Source organism: Gopherus flavomarginatus, chromosome 2, assembly GCF_025201925.1.
Source record: "Gopherus flavomarginatus isolate rGopFla2 chromosome 2, rGopFla2.mat.asm, whole genome shotgun sequence".
Lineage (NCBI taxonomy): Eukaryota > Metazoa > Chordata > Testudines > Testudinidae > Gopherus > Gopherus flavomarginatus.
Window position 1 is genome coordinate 145,133,528 of NC_066618.1, and position 16,840 is coordinate 145,150,367.

Consider the following 16,840-nt stretch of genomic DNA (forward strand, 5'->3'; position numbering starts at 1 on the left):
TAAGTTTTGTAAAAGTTTAACGTGGTTTATTTTTAAGTTAGCACATTTTAAAGTAAAAACAGCAGGCTTTTGCAGCAGAGCGGCTGTCAGCAAAAACAGCCTCTGTAAGTCAGTAAATTAAAAATAAAAAGAACAAAACATAAGAAGGTCTTCTTTTAAAGCAAAAAATAGCCAGATCAGGTATTAAAAAGCATACTAACTTACTTACTATTAAAACTAAGCTTTTTAACCATTAAAGTTTAAAAGCTAAAGTGTGTAGCCAAAAACCTTCCCGCCTTTTTAAAAAACCGACTAAGACAACCACCCCCCCCCCCCCTTCCCCCTCCTCCCTCCCCCCCCCCCCCCCTCCTCCCGCCCTTATCTAAACAGCCAGAGCCTTCGGCTTTTTTTTTAACCCTGTAACAAAAGCTATATTCCGTTTTAAAATGTGTTTTTAAAGTAATACCTAATTTTTTAACTTACTAACAATGTAAAATAAGTTTTGTAAAAGTTTAAGGTGGTTTATTTTTAAATTAGCAGTTTTGTTTTAAAAACCAAGGCCATATAACAAATTTAAAAAATACAGGTTGCAGTTTTTAAAAACTTTTTGGTTACAAAGCTGTAAATAGGTATATTACCATTTACAAAGGCTTTTTATTAACTGTTTAAACACATTTACTATAAAAAACAACATTGTTAGCCATTAAAGCTAAAGTATTTGGCGCCCCCCAAAACTGCACCCGCCTTTTTTCCTAGAAAAGTGCCCTTTACACACCCTGTTTTTTTTAAAGAATTTTGGGTGTGGGGGGCAAAACTTTTTTTTTTAAAAAAGCAGGTTTAAACCTATAAATAGGGGAACAAAAAACTAAACAAGGCTGTTAAAGAAATATTGCTAATACAAGACTTCTACCGTTATGGGAAGCAACAACATGGTAAGAAACCTTACTATAATTTGTATGGGCCGCCAAGATATTATAACAGCGTTATGCTTAGTTAAAAGCCAACATTTTTTCTTTTGAATAGGACGAGAACTTTTTTCTTGACATTCCAGATGCCGCGCTAGAAGCTTTAAATTTTGGTAAGCCAATTAATATGCTACACAAGTATAATTTATTTTTAAGAAAAAAAGGTTTTAAAAAATTTTATTTTTTTAATTTAGAACAAGATGGAAGTCAAAACCACCCAATAGGTTTTCCTGAAATTACAGAGGAAGGTGTGAACTGTTTTTTAAATATGTGGTTTTTTAAAAATTGACGTTGGAAATAGTGTGCATTTTAGGGGTTTGTTTGTTATTGTTAGGAAAAAAAACTTTTAAAGGTTTTACTGTACAAAAGCTGCCGTTGTACAGCCCCAAGGGGGGGAGGGGGGGGGGGGGGGGTAAACTAAAAGAGCGCTTTATTTTGTACATTATACTTAAACGCGGTTTTTAGCCCCCTTATTGCAAAAACGTTTTTAAAATATATATATTTGGGGGACATGTTTGTTGTTAGTAAAAAAAAAAAACCCCGTGCTAAAAAACATTTTTATGTGTATCGGCAGACTTATCAAGCGTTATTCCTCAAGAAGAAATGTTGAAGGGAAGAGCGCTTAAAGGGGCCAAGAAATTTCCCTCTGAGGCAGCTGCAGTTGGAAGCAAGGGTATTAAGCACACCGATTTTGAACAGCCCTGCACGTCCAAATCCCTCATTGCCCAAAACCCGCAACCTTTAAAGAGGGGCAAAAAATTTCCCTCTGAGGCAGCTGCAGTCGGAAGCAAGGGTATTAAGCACACCGATTTTGAACAGCCCTGTACGTCTAAATCCCTTATTGAACAAAACCAGCCGGCATTAAAAAAGGCCAAAAAGTCTACCTCTAAAACAGCATCCGTTTTCAGGGCGGGGGGAAAGGGGCTCAGACCCCCCGCTTTTGAACCGCCCAAAGCTACCTCTACAACTTTCAAAAACCATGGTAAGCGAGGCGGAGGCGGTAAAGCCCCTCGTTTTCAACAGACCTATGCCTCCCCGACCCAATCAGCTTTAAAAATAAACAACTCTGTAGAAGGAACCGTGTCTAGGGGTGGGTTCGAGCAGGGTGAAGAAGTTAACCCCCAAGCTTTCGGAACCCGCAAAACCCCTGCTACAAATAACAATCTTCCTGTGGGGCTGGCCGCATCAGTTGCTGCTTGTAACGAGCTGTTTAGTGTTTGTTCATCTTTAAAGCGTTTAATAGATAAAAAGTTTTCAAAGCTAATTCTTGAGGTATTTCAAAAACAAAATTTTCCAGAAGAAAGGGTTGTTTTAGACCAAAAAATAGCAGACACCCGGGCACTAATTGAAAAGGTCGAAAGCGCGTTAAAGGGGGAAGGAAGAGGGTGACTACACATGAAACCTAAAAATGTAAAAAGGGGTTGGAAAAAAAAATGGAAAAAATCTAAAATGTTAAGAAGGCTTTTGGCAAAAAGAATAAAAAAAGCCAAAGCTATTTTAAAAAAACAACCCCCCAACCAAGAAAGGGAAATAGACCCTCCCACCCCTTCTTCTTCTTCTGAAGGTCCAGATTTCCCCGCTCCTGATACACCACCACAGGTGTATTTGGAGCGTGTAAGACACTGGATAAGACCCCGAAGAGAGTTTAACGCATATGAATATTTTCAGGAATTTCGTTTTGCTAATTTGGACAGAGTAACGGGGTTCACAGAAGCCATGGCGGCCATCGACATTGCTATTCAAAATTTGCTAGATGATATTAATAATCAGGTGGGTCCTGAAGATTTTGTACAGCTACGCTTAGATGCCCCGGGGCTAAATCACCCGCTCTTTTCTTTACGGAGGCCTTGGGAAAATTTAAACGCCATAGATTTTTTAAATAACATCGTTAATGTGTTGCAAAGTAATGCAGAGATTGTGGGGTCCGGAACTTTACGCCTGGTTGTTACAATTATTAGAAACAGGCTTGGTGGAGTTGGGTCTGTAAGACCCCTAAAAACTATTACGTACAGTAAAATTATTGAAAAAAAAAGAAAACATTTAATTGATTTAAATAATCAGGGTAACAACTTATGTTTTGCCGGTAGCGTGCTGGGTCTTTTATCAGATAAAAAACTTACAGATGCCCAGTTGTTAGAGGGGGCCAAACACCTTCATCAGGAGTTGGGGTTTTCGGACCAAAAAATGATTAGCTTGACAGACGTGAGCTCTTTCGAAGAGCGCTTGGGGGTAGCTATTACCGTTTTGTATTATGAAAATGGAAATTGGTGTTTTTTTACAACTGGGGGTGTACAGCGTTTCCAAACTGTTTTTGTTTTGTTACATAACAAACATTTTTACGGTATTTTAAATATTAAAGCCTTTATAGGCGCCCCGTATTTGTGCAACTACTGTTACGCTCCCTATAGCCACAAACACCAGCACGCCTGTAAAAACCACTGCCGTACGTGTAATAGCGCCGAGTGCCTCGAAGTGGCCGGTGAAAAAAAAAGATGCCCCAGCTGTAAGCTGTTTTGCAGGTCTGACGACTGTTTAGAAAGGCACAGCGCTTTGGCGACCAGCGGTAAAGTTGATTGTAAAAACAGAATTTTTTGCGATAAATGCGGCTTCTACACGGTTAAAAATCACCAGTGTAGAAGCAAAAAGTGTCCCCAGTGCCATCAAAAAACAGACAACATAGAGGGTCACGAGTGTTATATGCGTAATATTTGGTCTCCAGAAGAGGGAAAGGATTATGTGTTTTATGATTTTGAATGTATGCAGGAAACGGGGGTACACGTGCCAAATTATATTTATGCTTTGCATTTAAATAAAAAAACTAGCTGGGAATTTAAGGGGGAAGAATGCATTAGCGAGTTTGTTTTAACCTTTATAGACAAGCGCTTTAAGGGATACACTTTTATTGCTCATAACGCTAAAGGTTACGATAGTTATTTTATTCTAAGGCAGTTAATTAAAGAAAAAATGGCTGTTAGCACCGTAACGCAAGGGGGAAAACTTATTTGCGTGACGGTGGTAAACTTAGCCATTAAATTTATAGATTCTTTAAATTTTCTCCCCATGAAACTTAGCAAGTTACCCAAAGCTATGGGGTTTGAGGAAGCGAAGGGGTACTTTCCACACTTTTTTAACACCGTTAAAAATCAAAACTATGTGGGACCTATGCCCGAAATAGAGTACTTTGGAGTAGACTACATGATGCCTGAAGAAAAAAAAGAATTTTTAAACTGGTACCAGCACAATCGCCAAAACAGCTTTGATCTTCAAAAAGAACTACGCTATTATTGTCAAAAAGATGTTGAAATTTTGCGAGAGGCTTGCGACCGGTTCAGAAACGAAGTTATAAAAATGACCGAAAAGCAAATTGTTAAAAACCCCGGAAAGGATAATGAGGAAGTGGTTACTAAGTGTATAGATCCCTTTCAGCACCTCACATTGGCCTCGATTTGCATGGCCATGTACCGGTTTAATTTTTTAAAGCCGCAAACCATAGCGCTTTTGCCGTTAGACAATTACCACAAACAGCAGAAGAGATATTCCACGCCGGCCATTCAGTGGTTGATGTACGTAGCCCACACTGAAAATATTTACATTCAACACGCTTTGCAGGGTGGCGAGTTTAAAACTGGGTCCTATTTTTTGGACGGTTACGCCATTATAGCTGGTAAACCCACGGCCTTTGAATTTAACGGGTGTTTTTTTTCACGGGTGCCCCATTTGCTATTGCGAAAATGATTACAACCCGTTGCTTAAGGCAACCTACGGACAGCTGTACAACCGAACCATTATTAAGGCTGAATTTTTAAAAAGCCAGGGGTTTGAGGTAAGGACCGTGTGGGAACACGAGTGGCAGGCCATGCTAGCAAACGATAACCGGGTGGAAAATTTTTTTACGAGAAAAAAAGCTGCCACAGCCTCTGGTTCCTAGAGACGCCCTTTACGGTGGTAGAACAAACGCCATTTGCCTTTATTACAAACCGCTGCCCGGGGAGCAGGTTCATTACTACGATTTTACCAGCCTCTACCCATTTGTTAACAAAACTAAACAGTACCCGGTGGGACATCCCGTTATTGTGTATGAGGGTTTTGGGGATATCGGCCAGTACTTTGGCATAGCCAAGGTTAAAGTGTACCCTCCAAGAGGTTTGTATTTTCCCGTGTTACCATACAGGGTTGATGGTAAACTAATGTTTCCCCTGTGCGCCCTTTGTGCAGAAACAAAACAAAAGGATCCCTGCGGGCACAGTCAGGAGGAGAGGGCTTTAACAGGGACTTGGTGCACAATAGAGTTGGTGGAGGCTTTAAACAAAGGGTACAAAATCGCTGAAATTTATGAAGTCTGGCATTTTAACCGCTCTTCAGATGCCCTGTTTTCAGACTATATTAAAACACACCTAAGACAAAAACAAGAGGCCTCGGGGTTTCCTCACTGGTGTACGGACAAGCTTAAAAAAGAACAGTACGTTAAAGAGTACCGTGAAAAAGAAGGTGTGTGTCTGCGTCTAAACAAAATTAAGGTAAACCCCGCCAAAAGACAAATTTCAAAGCTGTTTTTAAATTCCTTGTGGGGAAAATTTGGTCAGCGAACAAATTTGACTAACACTAGTATAGTAACGGACCCGGACGAGCTCTTTAAGTACGTTTTTGTACCTTATTACGATGTGTCATCGTGCGAGTTTATCGATGATGATACAGCCGTAGTGTCTTGGAAGTACGCAAAAGAACACTGCACCCATTCCAGCAACACTAACGTGTTTATAGCGTGCTTTACCACCGCTTATGCTCGGTTAGAGCTCTACCGCTTGTTAGATCGTTTACAGCAGCGGTGTCTTTATCATGATACGGATTCTGTAATTTTTGTAAGTAAAGAAGGGGAGTGGAATCCCCCCCTAGGGGATTATTTAGGAGATTTAACTAGCGAAATACCCCCAGATGAACACATTGTGGAGTTTGTGTCCGCGGGACCTAAAACATACGGGTACAAACTGTCCAGCGGTAAAACCTGTATGAAATTAAAAGGAATCACACTTAACTCAGGAAACAGTGAAAAAATTAATTTTGAAAGCTTAAAAGAACTTGTCTGGGATTACCCCGCGGGAGAGGACCCAAAAGAAATCGTAATACAGCAGCCAGGAATCGTAAGGGTAAAAAAACACTGGTTAATAGAAACAAGAACTCTAAAAAAAAACCCAAAAAGTCATTTACGACAAAAGAGCCCTCGAGGAGGCTTTTAAAACTTTGCCGTACGGGTATTAATTATTATGAAAAACCACGTTCAGTTTGTTCATCCCTTTTCCTGTTTGCTTTGTGGGCCCTCAAATTCTGGAAAATCATATTTTATAAAACAGTTGTTAGAAAATGGTCATAAACTGTTATCATGTATGCCTGAAAATATTGTGTGGTGTTATAGCTGTTGGCAACCGCTGTATACAGAGTTGCTGCAAAAATTTTCATGTATTACATTTTTGGAAGGTTTACCTAATACTTTTAATGATGAACATTTATTTCCTAGTAATAAAGTGAATATGGTTATTATAGATGATCTAATGGAGTCTGCTTCTGACAGTGGTGAAATTGAAAAAGCCTTTACAAAATACGTACACCACAAAAACTTAAGTATTATGTACATTGTGCAAAATATGTTTTGTCAGGGAAAAAAAAGCCGTACAATTAATTTAAATACTAAATATATGGTTCTTTTTAAAAACCCCCGCGATAAACTACAAGTCACCACTTTGGCCCGGCAAATGTACCCTGGTAAAACACAATTTTTTTTGGAGGCTTTTGAGGACGCTACCAAAGACCCCTACGGGTATCTGCTGGTGGATTTAAATGCTTCAACGCCCGAAAACCTCAGGTTAAGAACAGGTCTTTTCCCCCCAGACTGGCCCTGTGCATACACCTTTAAAAAAACCCATAAAAAATAGTTATTTTTTATTAATCCTCCATTTTAAAAAAAATCACCTCCCGAACAAACATGTCTTACCGTGTGCAAAAAAACCTGGCTCTTTTAAAATTTCTTATCAAAGCCAAGCCGCAACAAAGAAAGGCTATTCTCTGTACGGCGTCTGACGACCTAGTAGCGGCCATCTCAGAAATAGCGCTTAACACTTTAAAAGGAAACATTCCTTTAAAACCTCGACAAATAAGCATCCTTAAAAAAAAACGAAAAATTATTAAAAAGCTAAGCGATAAAAAGCTATCCCTGAAAAGAAAAAAGGTTATTGTAAAACAAACTGGTGGCTTTATTGGCCCTTTGTTAAGCTTTGCACTCCCCCTGCTGTCAAGCCTTTTAATTAACAGATAATGGAATACGCCGAAAAAATGTACCTTGTTCCTAGCCACCAGTTAGAACAAATAAAGCGGGCTTCTAGCGGTGAAGAAAATATCAGAACCACAACCAGTCGCCAGTTGGATTCAGAAATGAAAGACATTCTTCAAAGAACCGGTTTATCCGACTACGAAAAGGCTAAACTCTACGAGGCGGTCCTGCAAAAATACCTGGTATTGGCCAAGCGTGGTGAAATGGAAAAGACTAAAATAAACCTTTTTTTTTTCCCCTGAGCAAGAGCAAGAGCAAGAGCAAGAGCAAGAGGAGTTTCAACCTCCTAACGTTCAGGGGGATGTATCGGACTTTGTTATTCAGGAGGTGTTGGAGGGGGTAAATCCTCGCTATAAAAAAAAAGCTGAAATATTGTTAAATAAGCTTAAACAACGTAAAGATGTGTCTTCTTGGGCTGATAATGGCCGTTTTGTGTACCGGGGGAAGGCGATTGAGGGGTCTCACATGCTTGATTTAGTCAGGGGGGTAACCGGCTCTTATTCTTTCGCTAACAAGAGGGCTCCTAAAGGGTGGCATGTTTTTATGAAAGCCTTGGCAGAGCTAAACGTGCCTACGACCGTCGTAGGGCATGTTACCAATAAACAATTTTTAGAGCGTCTAAAAATAGGGCTAAAGCCGGTCAAGGCCACAAGTAACACCGCCTCTTTTAAAAGCGTCCCTGTTAAAAAACGAAAAATTGACTGGTTAACAATGTAAAATAAAAAACGTAAACAAAATTAAAAATTGTGTTTTATTGATGCAGCTCTTTAAACACACGACAAGATAAACACGTTTGAACATGTTGAAACATGCTTAAAACAGGTCTGGGCATGCCGGGTCTTTTTCCTTTTACAAATCGCACCACCAAGCGGTCATTTTCTGCTAAATCATCGGAGTACAATTTTAAAATACAATCAAAAGATAAACCCTTATTACGTTGTTTTAAAAAAAAAATACAATGATAACCGCAGGTTACAGCTAGGGGGTCCTGTAGTTGTCTCTGATGAAACACAACCTTATCACAGTTACGGTTTAAAAAAGTCATAATAGACTTAGGGAAAAAGTTACTGTCTGGGGAAAAACCGTAGGAGTCAAAAAACTCGCCGGGCCCCCGTTTCGGTAAATAAAGGGCCAGCCAATGTTCCCCGGGTAACTTATGGGGGTGGGTGTTAACAATAAGCCCCAAAGGTCTTCCGGACACAAAACTTTTCGGAAGCAAATCGCTAGAAAAAACATCTAAAAAAGAAGGGTCCTTTGATAAAATATCTCGTAGCTGCACGGTGTTCATGATTACATATAGTCAAACAGAACGTTTCTTCTATGATTTACTTCGAGCACGTTATCAAAAACCCCATACACTATCATGTTAACCGTAGAGGGCAAAGCCGTTGCAAACCGAATTTCCGCTCTCAGGTTTCCAGTTTTAATTAAAGAATAATGGTCGGCGCACTCCTGATCCGGGGTCAAATCAAAGGCGTACAGCGTATAGCCCTGGGCAAATTCATCGCGGTTAATTAAGAGCGATCGATCTTTTACATATTTTCCAGTAGCCTGCACGAGCTGCATGTACTCTCTCACGCAGTTTCCATTTTCAAAATCGGGTTGTAGGGGTTTTGCTGGCACCTGTTCGCCATCCACATACAAGGCCACAAAATTAATGTTATAATGTTTAAAGTTAAAAGGGTTTTTAACGTAGCTGCCGCTGAAGGCGTCGTTATCTATAAAACCGATTACTAGCTGCTTGGGTAGCTGCCCCAAAAAAAGGTTTTCCTGGTTACTGACACGACTGCCGGCCGGTATGCTAAACACCTTTATGCTTACCCGGTCTACGGGGTACTTAGCGTTGGCGGTCATTAAAGCTTCAGCGTGCCCCAAACGAACCCCCGGGGTTACTTTTACACGTTTTACAAACAGGGACGCCGAAATAATGTGTACTTTATAATTCTCGTTGGCAGTGCCGCTCATAAGGCAAAAAACATCTTTGCTACGTGTTAGTTTGATTTTTAAATCCACGCCGTTTAGCAGTAGTTTTTCTTGAAAAAAACAAATCGCTGTGTAAAGGTCCCAACAAATCCAGTTTCCTGCTGCCGGCCGTTAGTTCGGCCCTGCGTATAAACCCCTCATTGGCCTGGCCGACCAAAAGGGTGCTTTCGTGGCCCCCTGCCGTGTCTTTATAAAATCCGCCTGTCGAAAACTGAGTAGCGAGGGTGTCATGGCTGTAGTTTAAAATTAGCTCTATTAAGGCTCTGTAAGGGTAACAATTGTTGCTCTGGCTAATAAGACGATCGCCTAAAGTAACATCCAGCTGGTTAAAAGAGTGGCGATGGGGTAGTTTGTTAGGGCCACCCGGGCACCATCATCAATGTCTGATCCGTCTTCTTTTGTCACCTTGCAGCACACGTACAGCAGCGTGTTGTTAAGGTCTAAGTAATGATCCCCATGTCCCGAAATAAAAAATTCAAGAGGGGCATTTACCGTTAAAGCGGCCAAAGGAGGCACCTCTACATAAAAGCTATTTTCAATACTGGTTTGTGTGGGGGCTATTTGAAATAAATCCAGCTCCGATTTGGTGCATTCGTCAGAGCCACAATGAATAAAAGCCATTTTAAAATATATCCCTTTTATCGCTGGTAGCGCGACGCTTCCTCTTCTTAGGACGCCTTTTTGGTATATGGCTAAGACCTCTTCTCACAGCTTTTTTTTTTTTAAAGGGTCTAGGTGGGCCTTTAAAGGGCTGGCGCAACGCTGCTCTTTTTCTTCTCATTACCACTAAACCGGAACCTTCCTGTGCTCCTATTTTGTTTATAACTGCGCTAGATACGTGGTTTACGACGTCTCTGGTTATATTTTTCGCGGCTGTTTTCATGTGGGGTTTAATAATGTCAAAACCTCTTTTTAAAAGTGGCACGGCTTTTCTAAAAAGGCTGCGAAATATTCCTCCTAAACCTGCCCCGTACATAACGGGTAATCCTTGATATCCTGGTAAGCCATAGCCAGCCTGGGCCTTGTAGTAGTTTCTATACAAAAAGGGGTCCCCGTAGTTTTTCATAGTTACCATTCTTCAGCTTTTTTGGGACGCAAATGTAGTTTAACAATTACCTTTCCAAAACTAAATGAAACGTGTTTATTTTGATCCGTCTTTATTTCAATAGTAATGGTTCCGATGTGCTGCTTACTTACGGGGACGTAATGCGGTTTGTCATACGTTATTGTAACAAATTCGTTGTTGCTACCACGGATGGGAACGCAGCGCAACAGCGGCACATAGTAGTCCCCCACTAACTGATGTTCCACTATGTCGGTGTACACGTATAAAGAGTTAAAACCCCCCGTAATGTCTGCGGGGTACGGTGCAATCCTACACGGATGATTTGAAAGCATTCCCAGTATTGTTGCCAATTTACCACCTGTGGAAAAAAAGTACTTTCCATCGTTTGGTTTTAGCTGAACCCTTCTAGTCACAGGGTTGTAAATAACGTAGGCATTTGGTTTTTCGGCATCTTTGTCTATATTCTTGTTGATGACTTCTATTAAATGGTGAATGCTCGAATAATAGCCGGCATCCATGTAGTAGGTTCGAATTTTTTTTTTCCGATGCTAACGTAAATGCTGTATCGAAAAGAAGCGTGTTCCAAGAGTGACAATAATGAATTTCCGATAAAGCGACATCCCACCGCCCTATTAAATTTAAAGGCTTGGCTAGTTGTATTGTAAAATTGGAACTAGTATTTTGAGGAAAAGCCCCCGCTGAGGCGTTGCTTGGTAATGTCATATAAAAACTTTGTTCAGTCATTTTTTTATTAAAGGTCCTGCACTTGAGACGCTTTAACCCAACTATTAAATTTTTTAGGCCAACCTTTCCATTTTACAAAGAAATATTTGTTTCTTCCCCGACCTTTTTTTTTTAAAATTTTTTCTACCTTGTAAACTCGGTCCTGGTTAGGGTTTACTTTTTGTAATTCTTCAGGATAAAAAGACCCCACAACTTCCTCCCCTTCATAATCTTGTAATGCATACACCGGTCTTTGTCCTCTTAATAAAACCCCTGACACGATAAATATTTCATCGGTAAAGGTTTGCTGATAGCCCTTTTCAAAAGTGCCCTTCGTTTTAGATACTCTTACGTGATCCCCTTTTTTAAAAACCACACGTTGCCTCTTTATTTTAAAACTACCCCCGTAGACGGTTTTCCACACGCTTAGCGCATTAGCTTCTGTCACGTCAATTGGGCGCCCTCTAATAGTTCTGTGATAACTTCTGTTGTAACCGTCTATGAAGGCCTGCAGCACATCAATGTAGCGAAAGGTGTTACGGGCGGTAAATACCTCCACATTTTTGATTTTAAAGTTCTGTTAAACCTCTCCACAATTCCCGCTTTAACTTCGTTATTGGTAACAAAATGGTGTACTCCATATTGCTTAAACAAATTTTTTAAAGCTTTGTTTAAAAACTCTTTTCCTCGGTCTGTTTGTAATTTTTGAGGCACGCGCCCCTTTGAAAAAATAGCTTTAAACGCCTCTGCCACCTCTTTTCCTGTTTTATTTTTTAGGGTTACCGCCCAGGCGTATTTAGACAAAATATCTATCACTGTTAAAATATATTTACGGTTGTCATTGTCTTTAGAATAGGCGGCCATATCAACCAAATCTGCCTGCCATTGTGTATCCACATTAGACACCACTGTTTTATTTCTTTTAAATTTAAGCCTTGCAGGTTTATGTAAAGCGTAAGCATCTTGATCCGCAAGCCAAGCGGAAACCTGCTTTTTGCTTAAGCTTTTACGGTGTCTTTTAGCGGCCTGAAATAAGGGTGTTATGCCCCCAAAACTACCAACTTTTTCGGGTGAGTAATAAATTTTTTTTAGCAGCTTTGCCATGCTTACCCCGTCTTGCTTTAAAACACTGTATACACAAAAGTTTGTTTCTGCTTTTGTTTTTATTTAACACAACAACGTTTATACACATTTAACTTTTAAAGCGGCAGTAAAGTAATACGATACAATTACATACATTTTTAACGGTTAAGCAAAATAATATAAAAACTGTGATACAGTTTCTTTTAACAATGCATTTTTAATTAATATATATTTTTTAAGCCTCTGGGGTCACAACCTTGCATGTAAAAAGTTTTATAATCCATTTGGCGAACTCTGCTACACACCGCTCGGCCAATATAGGGGGCCACCTCTTTTGACAGATCTACCAGCAAGGCCACCGGGTCAGATGATTTTCCAACCTCCCTAATCATTTTAACAACTTTGGTTATAGTTTCAGTGGTTATGTTAAGCTTTTTTAGTTTGTAGCCTTCAGCTATAATTACATTTACCAGCTGGGCCGCGTTCAGTTTAGAAGAAATACGTCTAAGCTGGTAAAATACTTCTGAGCGATCCCAAAAAATACAAGGGTGACTAAAAGGGTTGGACTTATTTACAGCGCAGGCTGCACAGTTTTCCAAAAGTTGTTTTTTCAAACAGTGGTAAAAGGCTTTTACTACAACAGCTCTAACAATATCAACCATAACTGGATCCTCTTTTTCTTCACCGCTTTTCTGGTCACTCTCTTCACTTTTTACAGACTTTTTTTTAACATCTTGCTTCACACAAAAACAACAGGTACATATTACGGCTGTTCTACTTAGAGACCGCCTCTTTTCATCCTCTGAAGATGTCTGTTAAAAACATTGTAAAAACATATTTTAAGTTTTTTGATGCAAAAATTTTAAAATAAAAAAGCCTAGAGTTTATTTGTGCTACCTCGGTCGTACCCTCGTCTGATTCTGAATTATCATCATCCTCGACTGTCGCACCGTTGAACCCCATATCATCTTCCTGTTATTAAACACAAAACATATAGTTTTATTTTACCACTCTTACATATGTTTATATTTATATATTTTTTAAATTATTTAAGTAATTTTTACCTTGTAGTGTTCTTTGGGTTTTACTATTGACACCCCGTTTGTGTCCTTTGTTTCTGAATCACCTTCGTCAATCATAGTTTCAGCAGCCTATTATTAAACCAACCGTATATTAACGCTTAATTAGTGTCATGCACATATATATATATATATATATATATATATATATTTCAAATAAATTAAGCTGTCTTTACCTCCTCGGGTGTTTCTGTCTCTGCAACTGTTGGCAGTTTGTTACACACCAAAGCAGTAATCTTGTACGGCCCAGGCTTGGTTATCTGTTAAAAATCAAAAGTCATTTTTTAAAAGTGTAAATACAATAATTTTTTATTTTTTTTTACAACTAATAAAGCTTATACCGTAACAATATCGCCATCTTTCCACAACTCGGGGTCCATAGGTTGGTTTTCAACATCGCTATCCTGCGGCTGTTCCTCGGTTGCCATGTCCTCATATATAGGCTCTTCTTCCATTCTCCCCTATAAAAAGAAAAAGATTTAACCCTTTATTTTTATAAAACATTTTGTAATTTGTTACAAAAAAAAAGATTTACTTCTGCCTTTAATTCTGTTTTTTTCCAAATCTGACAACAAATTTTTTCGCACTTGATTTTTTACAAACGGCTGTGGCTCCTCTTTTTTCAGTTCTCTTTCAGAATAAAACACAGGGCTCGACAACAAGCCTTTCTCGTTGGCAAAACAACTGTAAAGGAGCCTTCTTTTCTGAACACGGTCTGGCGCACCCAGGGGCAATTCCGGCTTCTTGGCTTCTGTAGGTGTTTTGTACAGGGACATGCCTTTGTGTTTAGTTAGTTTCTCTGTGTTGAAAAACCCGCTCGCAAAACCACGTGTTTTTATACACAAAAACACATGCTGATTGGTAGACAATAACCGGTTTTTAAAAGGCTCTTGCTTAAACTCTTGAAACACTAGGATTGGTTGGTTCAGGAAAATGAATTCTATGACGCTGTTGTAAAACCACCTCTGATTGGGCCGATCCAAAAGCGGTGATAACAAGCTGGAGAGTGTCAGAAGCAGGAAATCTCCCTCATTCTACAGAAAGACGGGCAAAGGTAACAATTCTCTCTCTTTCTCTTTAATCCTACCCTGTGCTCTCTATCGTTGCTCTTTCCAAAGCGGACTCTCTCCTCGCTTTTCTTGTCTTGTAACCCGCCCTGATTCTGAATGCTTTTTTACCCTGTGCTTACTAAACAGACTCTGCCTGCTTCTCTCTCTCTGTCTCATTCTGATTCCGCCGCGTGCTCTCTATCTTTGCTCTTTTTAATTAATCTACACTGATATTGAATGCTTTTTTACCCCGGGCTTACCAAACAGGCTTTCCCTTGGTCAATTTTCCTTTTAAAACTCGTTTTTTCTTAACCTGCATTGGCATTCACTAGTTTTAATGTGTTTTATTTACTAGGGTTAAACCAGAAAAGCTGCCTCGTTTTACAAAAAGACTGCAAAGGTAAACATTTTTTAATTTTACCCTGAGCTTTATTGTATTTTTCTTAGCCACTTTTTTATAGAGTTTTTACCCTGTGCTTACAGAACAGGCTTTCTCTTTGTCAATTTTCCTTTTAAACCTCGTTTTTTCTTAACCTACATTGGTATTGACTAGTTTTAATACGTTTTATTCACTTTTATTACACTGCCTTAGTACATTTTCTTTTAAACCTAGTTTTTAATGTTTTTAAAAGCCTTTTTCTTAGGACCCCTTTACAGTTTTTGGCCATGTGCTTACTTAACAGGTTTTGCTTCAGTCAATTCCCCTTTTAAACCTAGCTGTATTGTTTTTAATATTACTTAATAATATTAAAAAGCTTTTTATAACCTATGTTGGCAGTCAAAAGTTTCAATCCCTTTTTTACCCAGGGCACCCCAAACAGGCTTTGCCTTGGTTAATTTTTTTAAACCTACTTTTTAAGTATTTCCTTATAGTTTTTGCTTATGTCCTTACAAAACAGGTTTTGCTTCACTTAATTATCCTTTTAAACTTAGTTTATAATGTTTTTTTTCTTAACCTACATTGGTATTGAATACATTCAATGCTTTTTTATTCGGTGCTTAACAAACAGGTTTTGCCGTAGTAAATTCCCTTTATAAACCTAGTCTTCAATATTATTTAACTTTTCTCTTAATCCACCCTGATATTAAATACACTTCCCCTAGTCAAACACACACACACATTTTTTCAAAATGGCCGACAGCGCCAACCAAAACGGGGGGTGGGAAGGCGGGACAAAAGCCCTAAAAGGGGCGTGGAAACCTGTCAAAATTGCATGGTGATGAATACTATCGAGCTTATTACTACTGGTATTACATCCTGGAAGCGTCCATCGACACCAGATGGACTATTGTGGGATAGTAAAGAGGACAAAGGCATTGCATTGTTTTGCCCTCCACTCCCTGCAGATGAAGAAGCAAGTGGATTCCTCCCATCAGCTGAGTTTGCAGCTCAGAGCACAAGGGAAGAGGGAGATAAAAACCTCTAACAGGAAGGAAGTGTATCTCTGTGCCACTTGAACTCCATTGGGCATTGTATCCTAGACATATGCAAAAGATCCCCAGCTGCTTAGCCTGGGTTAGCCCTAAATTACATATAGATCTTGCTTATTATGGAAGCTTGTATTACCTTTTGAAACTTAAAATTGTAACTCATTTATATATATATATATGTTTACCTGCTTTAACTTTGTAAATAACTCTTGTTTCCTTTTCTTATTTAAGAAATTTTTATATAGGTTTTTTATTGGATTGGCTACAAACATCTTTGGTGTGAGATCTAAGGTGCAATTGATCCAGGGTAATTAACTGGTCCGTTGGGATTGGGAGTAACCTGAATATTGTTGTAATTCTTAGTGTAAGGGACAATCTGTCACAAAGGTAAACTCACATGAGCAAGATAGATCAGAGGACCCAGGGGTACTGTCTGTGACTCTATAGTTAGGCTGCTATACTGCCTGAGGATCTTATGCTTGATGATGGGTTTATGCCCCGGTTTTTAACAGTCTGTCCAGAGACTGGTATTCACACTCTTGAGTCACTGCAGGTAGCATTGCAATTTCATTCCCTCTACACTTTTAATTGGATGTGATAGCCTTATTCCCTTCCTAAATTGTTGTGTAATGTAACTATACCTTACTAATTAGCAAAACAAATTGTACACTAATATTATTGCTGTGCACTATTCCATTTCGCTACAGGAAGCAGATCAAGTAATTCCTGTAATGTGAAGGGTTCTGGAATCCTTTGAGATGAAAGGTGCTATTTAAAACTTTATCACCACCATCAGATGAATCTGATCCAATATGCTTTAGCAGATGCTGTCTAACAACAAAAGTAAGAAGAAGAAGCTGTCTTCAGTGCAACTGATATATAAATGTGTCAGCTTTGTAGCTAAAACAGAATGTTGAAAGTTTCAGCCTAAAAGCAGTTTTAGTGGTTGGGATGTGAGGGCCATGGAGGTATGAGAGAAACCACACTCCACCTTAAGCATAGCGTTCATTACTCAAATACCTTAATATAGTCTAAGGGAATTAAAAATAAATAGAATAAGCTCCCAACAGCTGCAGGTGAACAGGTATTTTTTTAAGGATCTTATTCTTATATTCTTATTCTGGTGTAGTACCTGCTTGCTCCATGACAATAATGGGACT

General features: G+C 39.2%; 2 protein-coding genes across 13 annotated transcripts in view; one reads left to right on the top strand and one right to left on the bottom strand.

Annotated features, from left to right (window-relative positions):
- CDH18 (cadherin 18) overlaps positions 1-16,840 on the bottom strand; it is a 1,010,793-nt gene that overhangs the window by 792,430 nt on the left and 201,523 nt on the right. The window lies entirely within an intron of this gene.
- Positions 839-15,043, top strand: LOC127043583 (uncharacterized). Of its 9 annotated transcripts, XR_007772277.1 has the most exons (6): positions 839-911; positions 1,003-1,057; positions 1,139-1,192; positions 1,519-1,617; positions 14,115-14,254; positions 14,605-15,043. XR_007772277.1 is itself a non-coding variant. In XM_050937549.1 (5 exons), the coding sequence occupies exons 1-5, from the start codon at positions 894-896 to the stop codon at positions 7,294-7,296; spliced, it is 267 nt and encodes an 88-aa protein (XP_050793506.1). In that variant the 5' UTR covers positions 839-893; the 3' UTR covers positions 7,297-7,923. The 9 variants fall into 9 exon arrangements, 4 of the variants coding, with proteins under 4 accessions (XP_050793506.1, XP_050793507.1, XP_050793503.1 ...); XR_007772278.1 differs by lacking the exon at positions 1,519-1,617; XM_050937549.1 differs by lacking the exons at positions 14,115-14,254; positions 14,605-15,043 and adding an exon at positions 7,286-7,923 and having other exon boundaries at positions 1,519-1,647.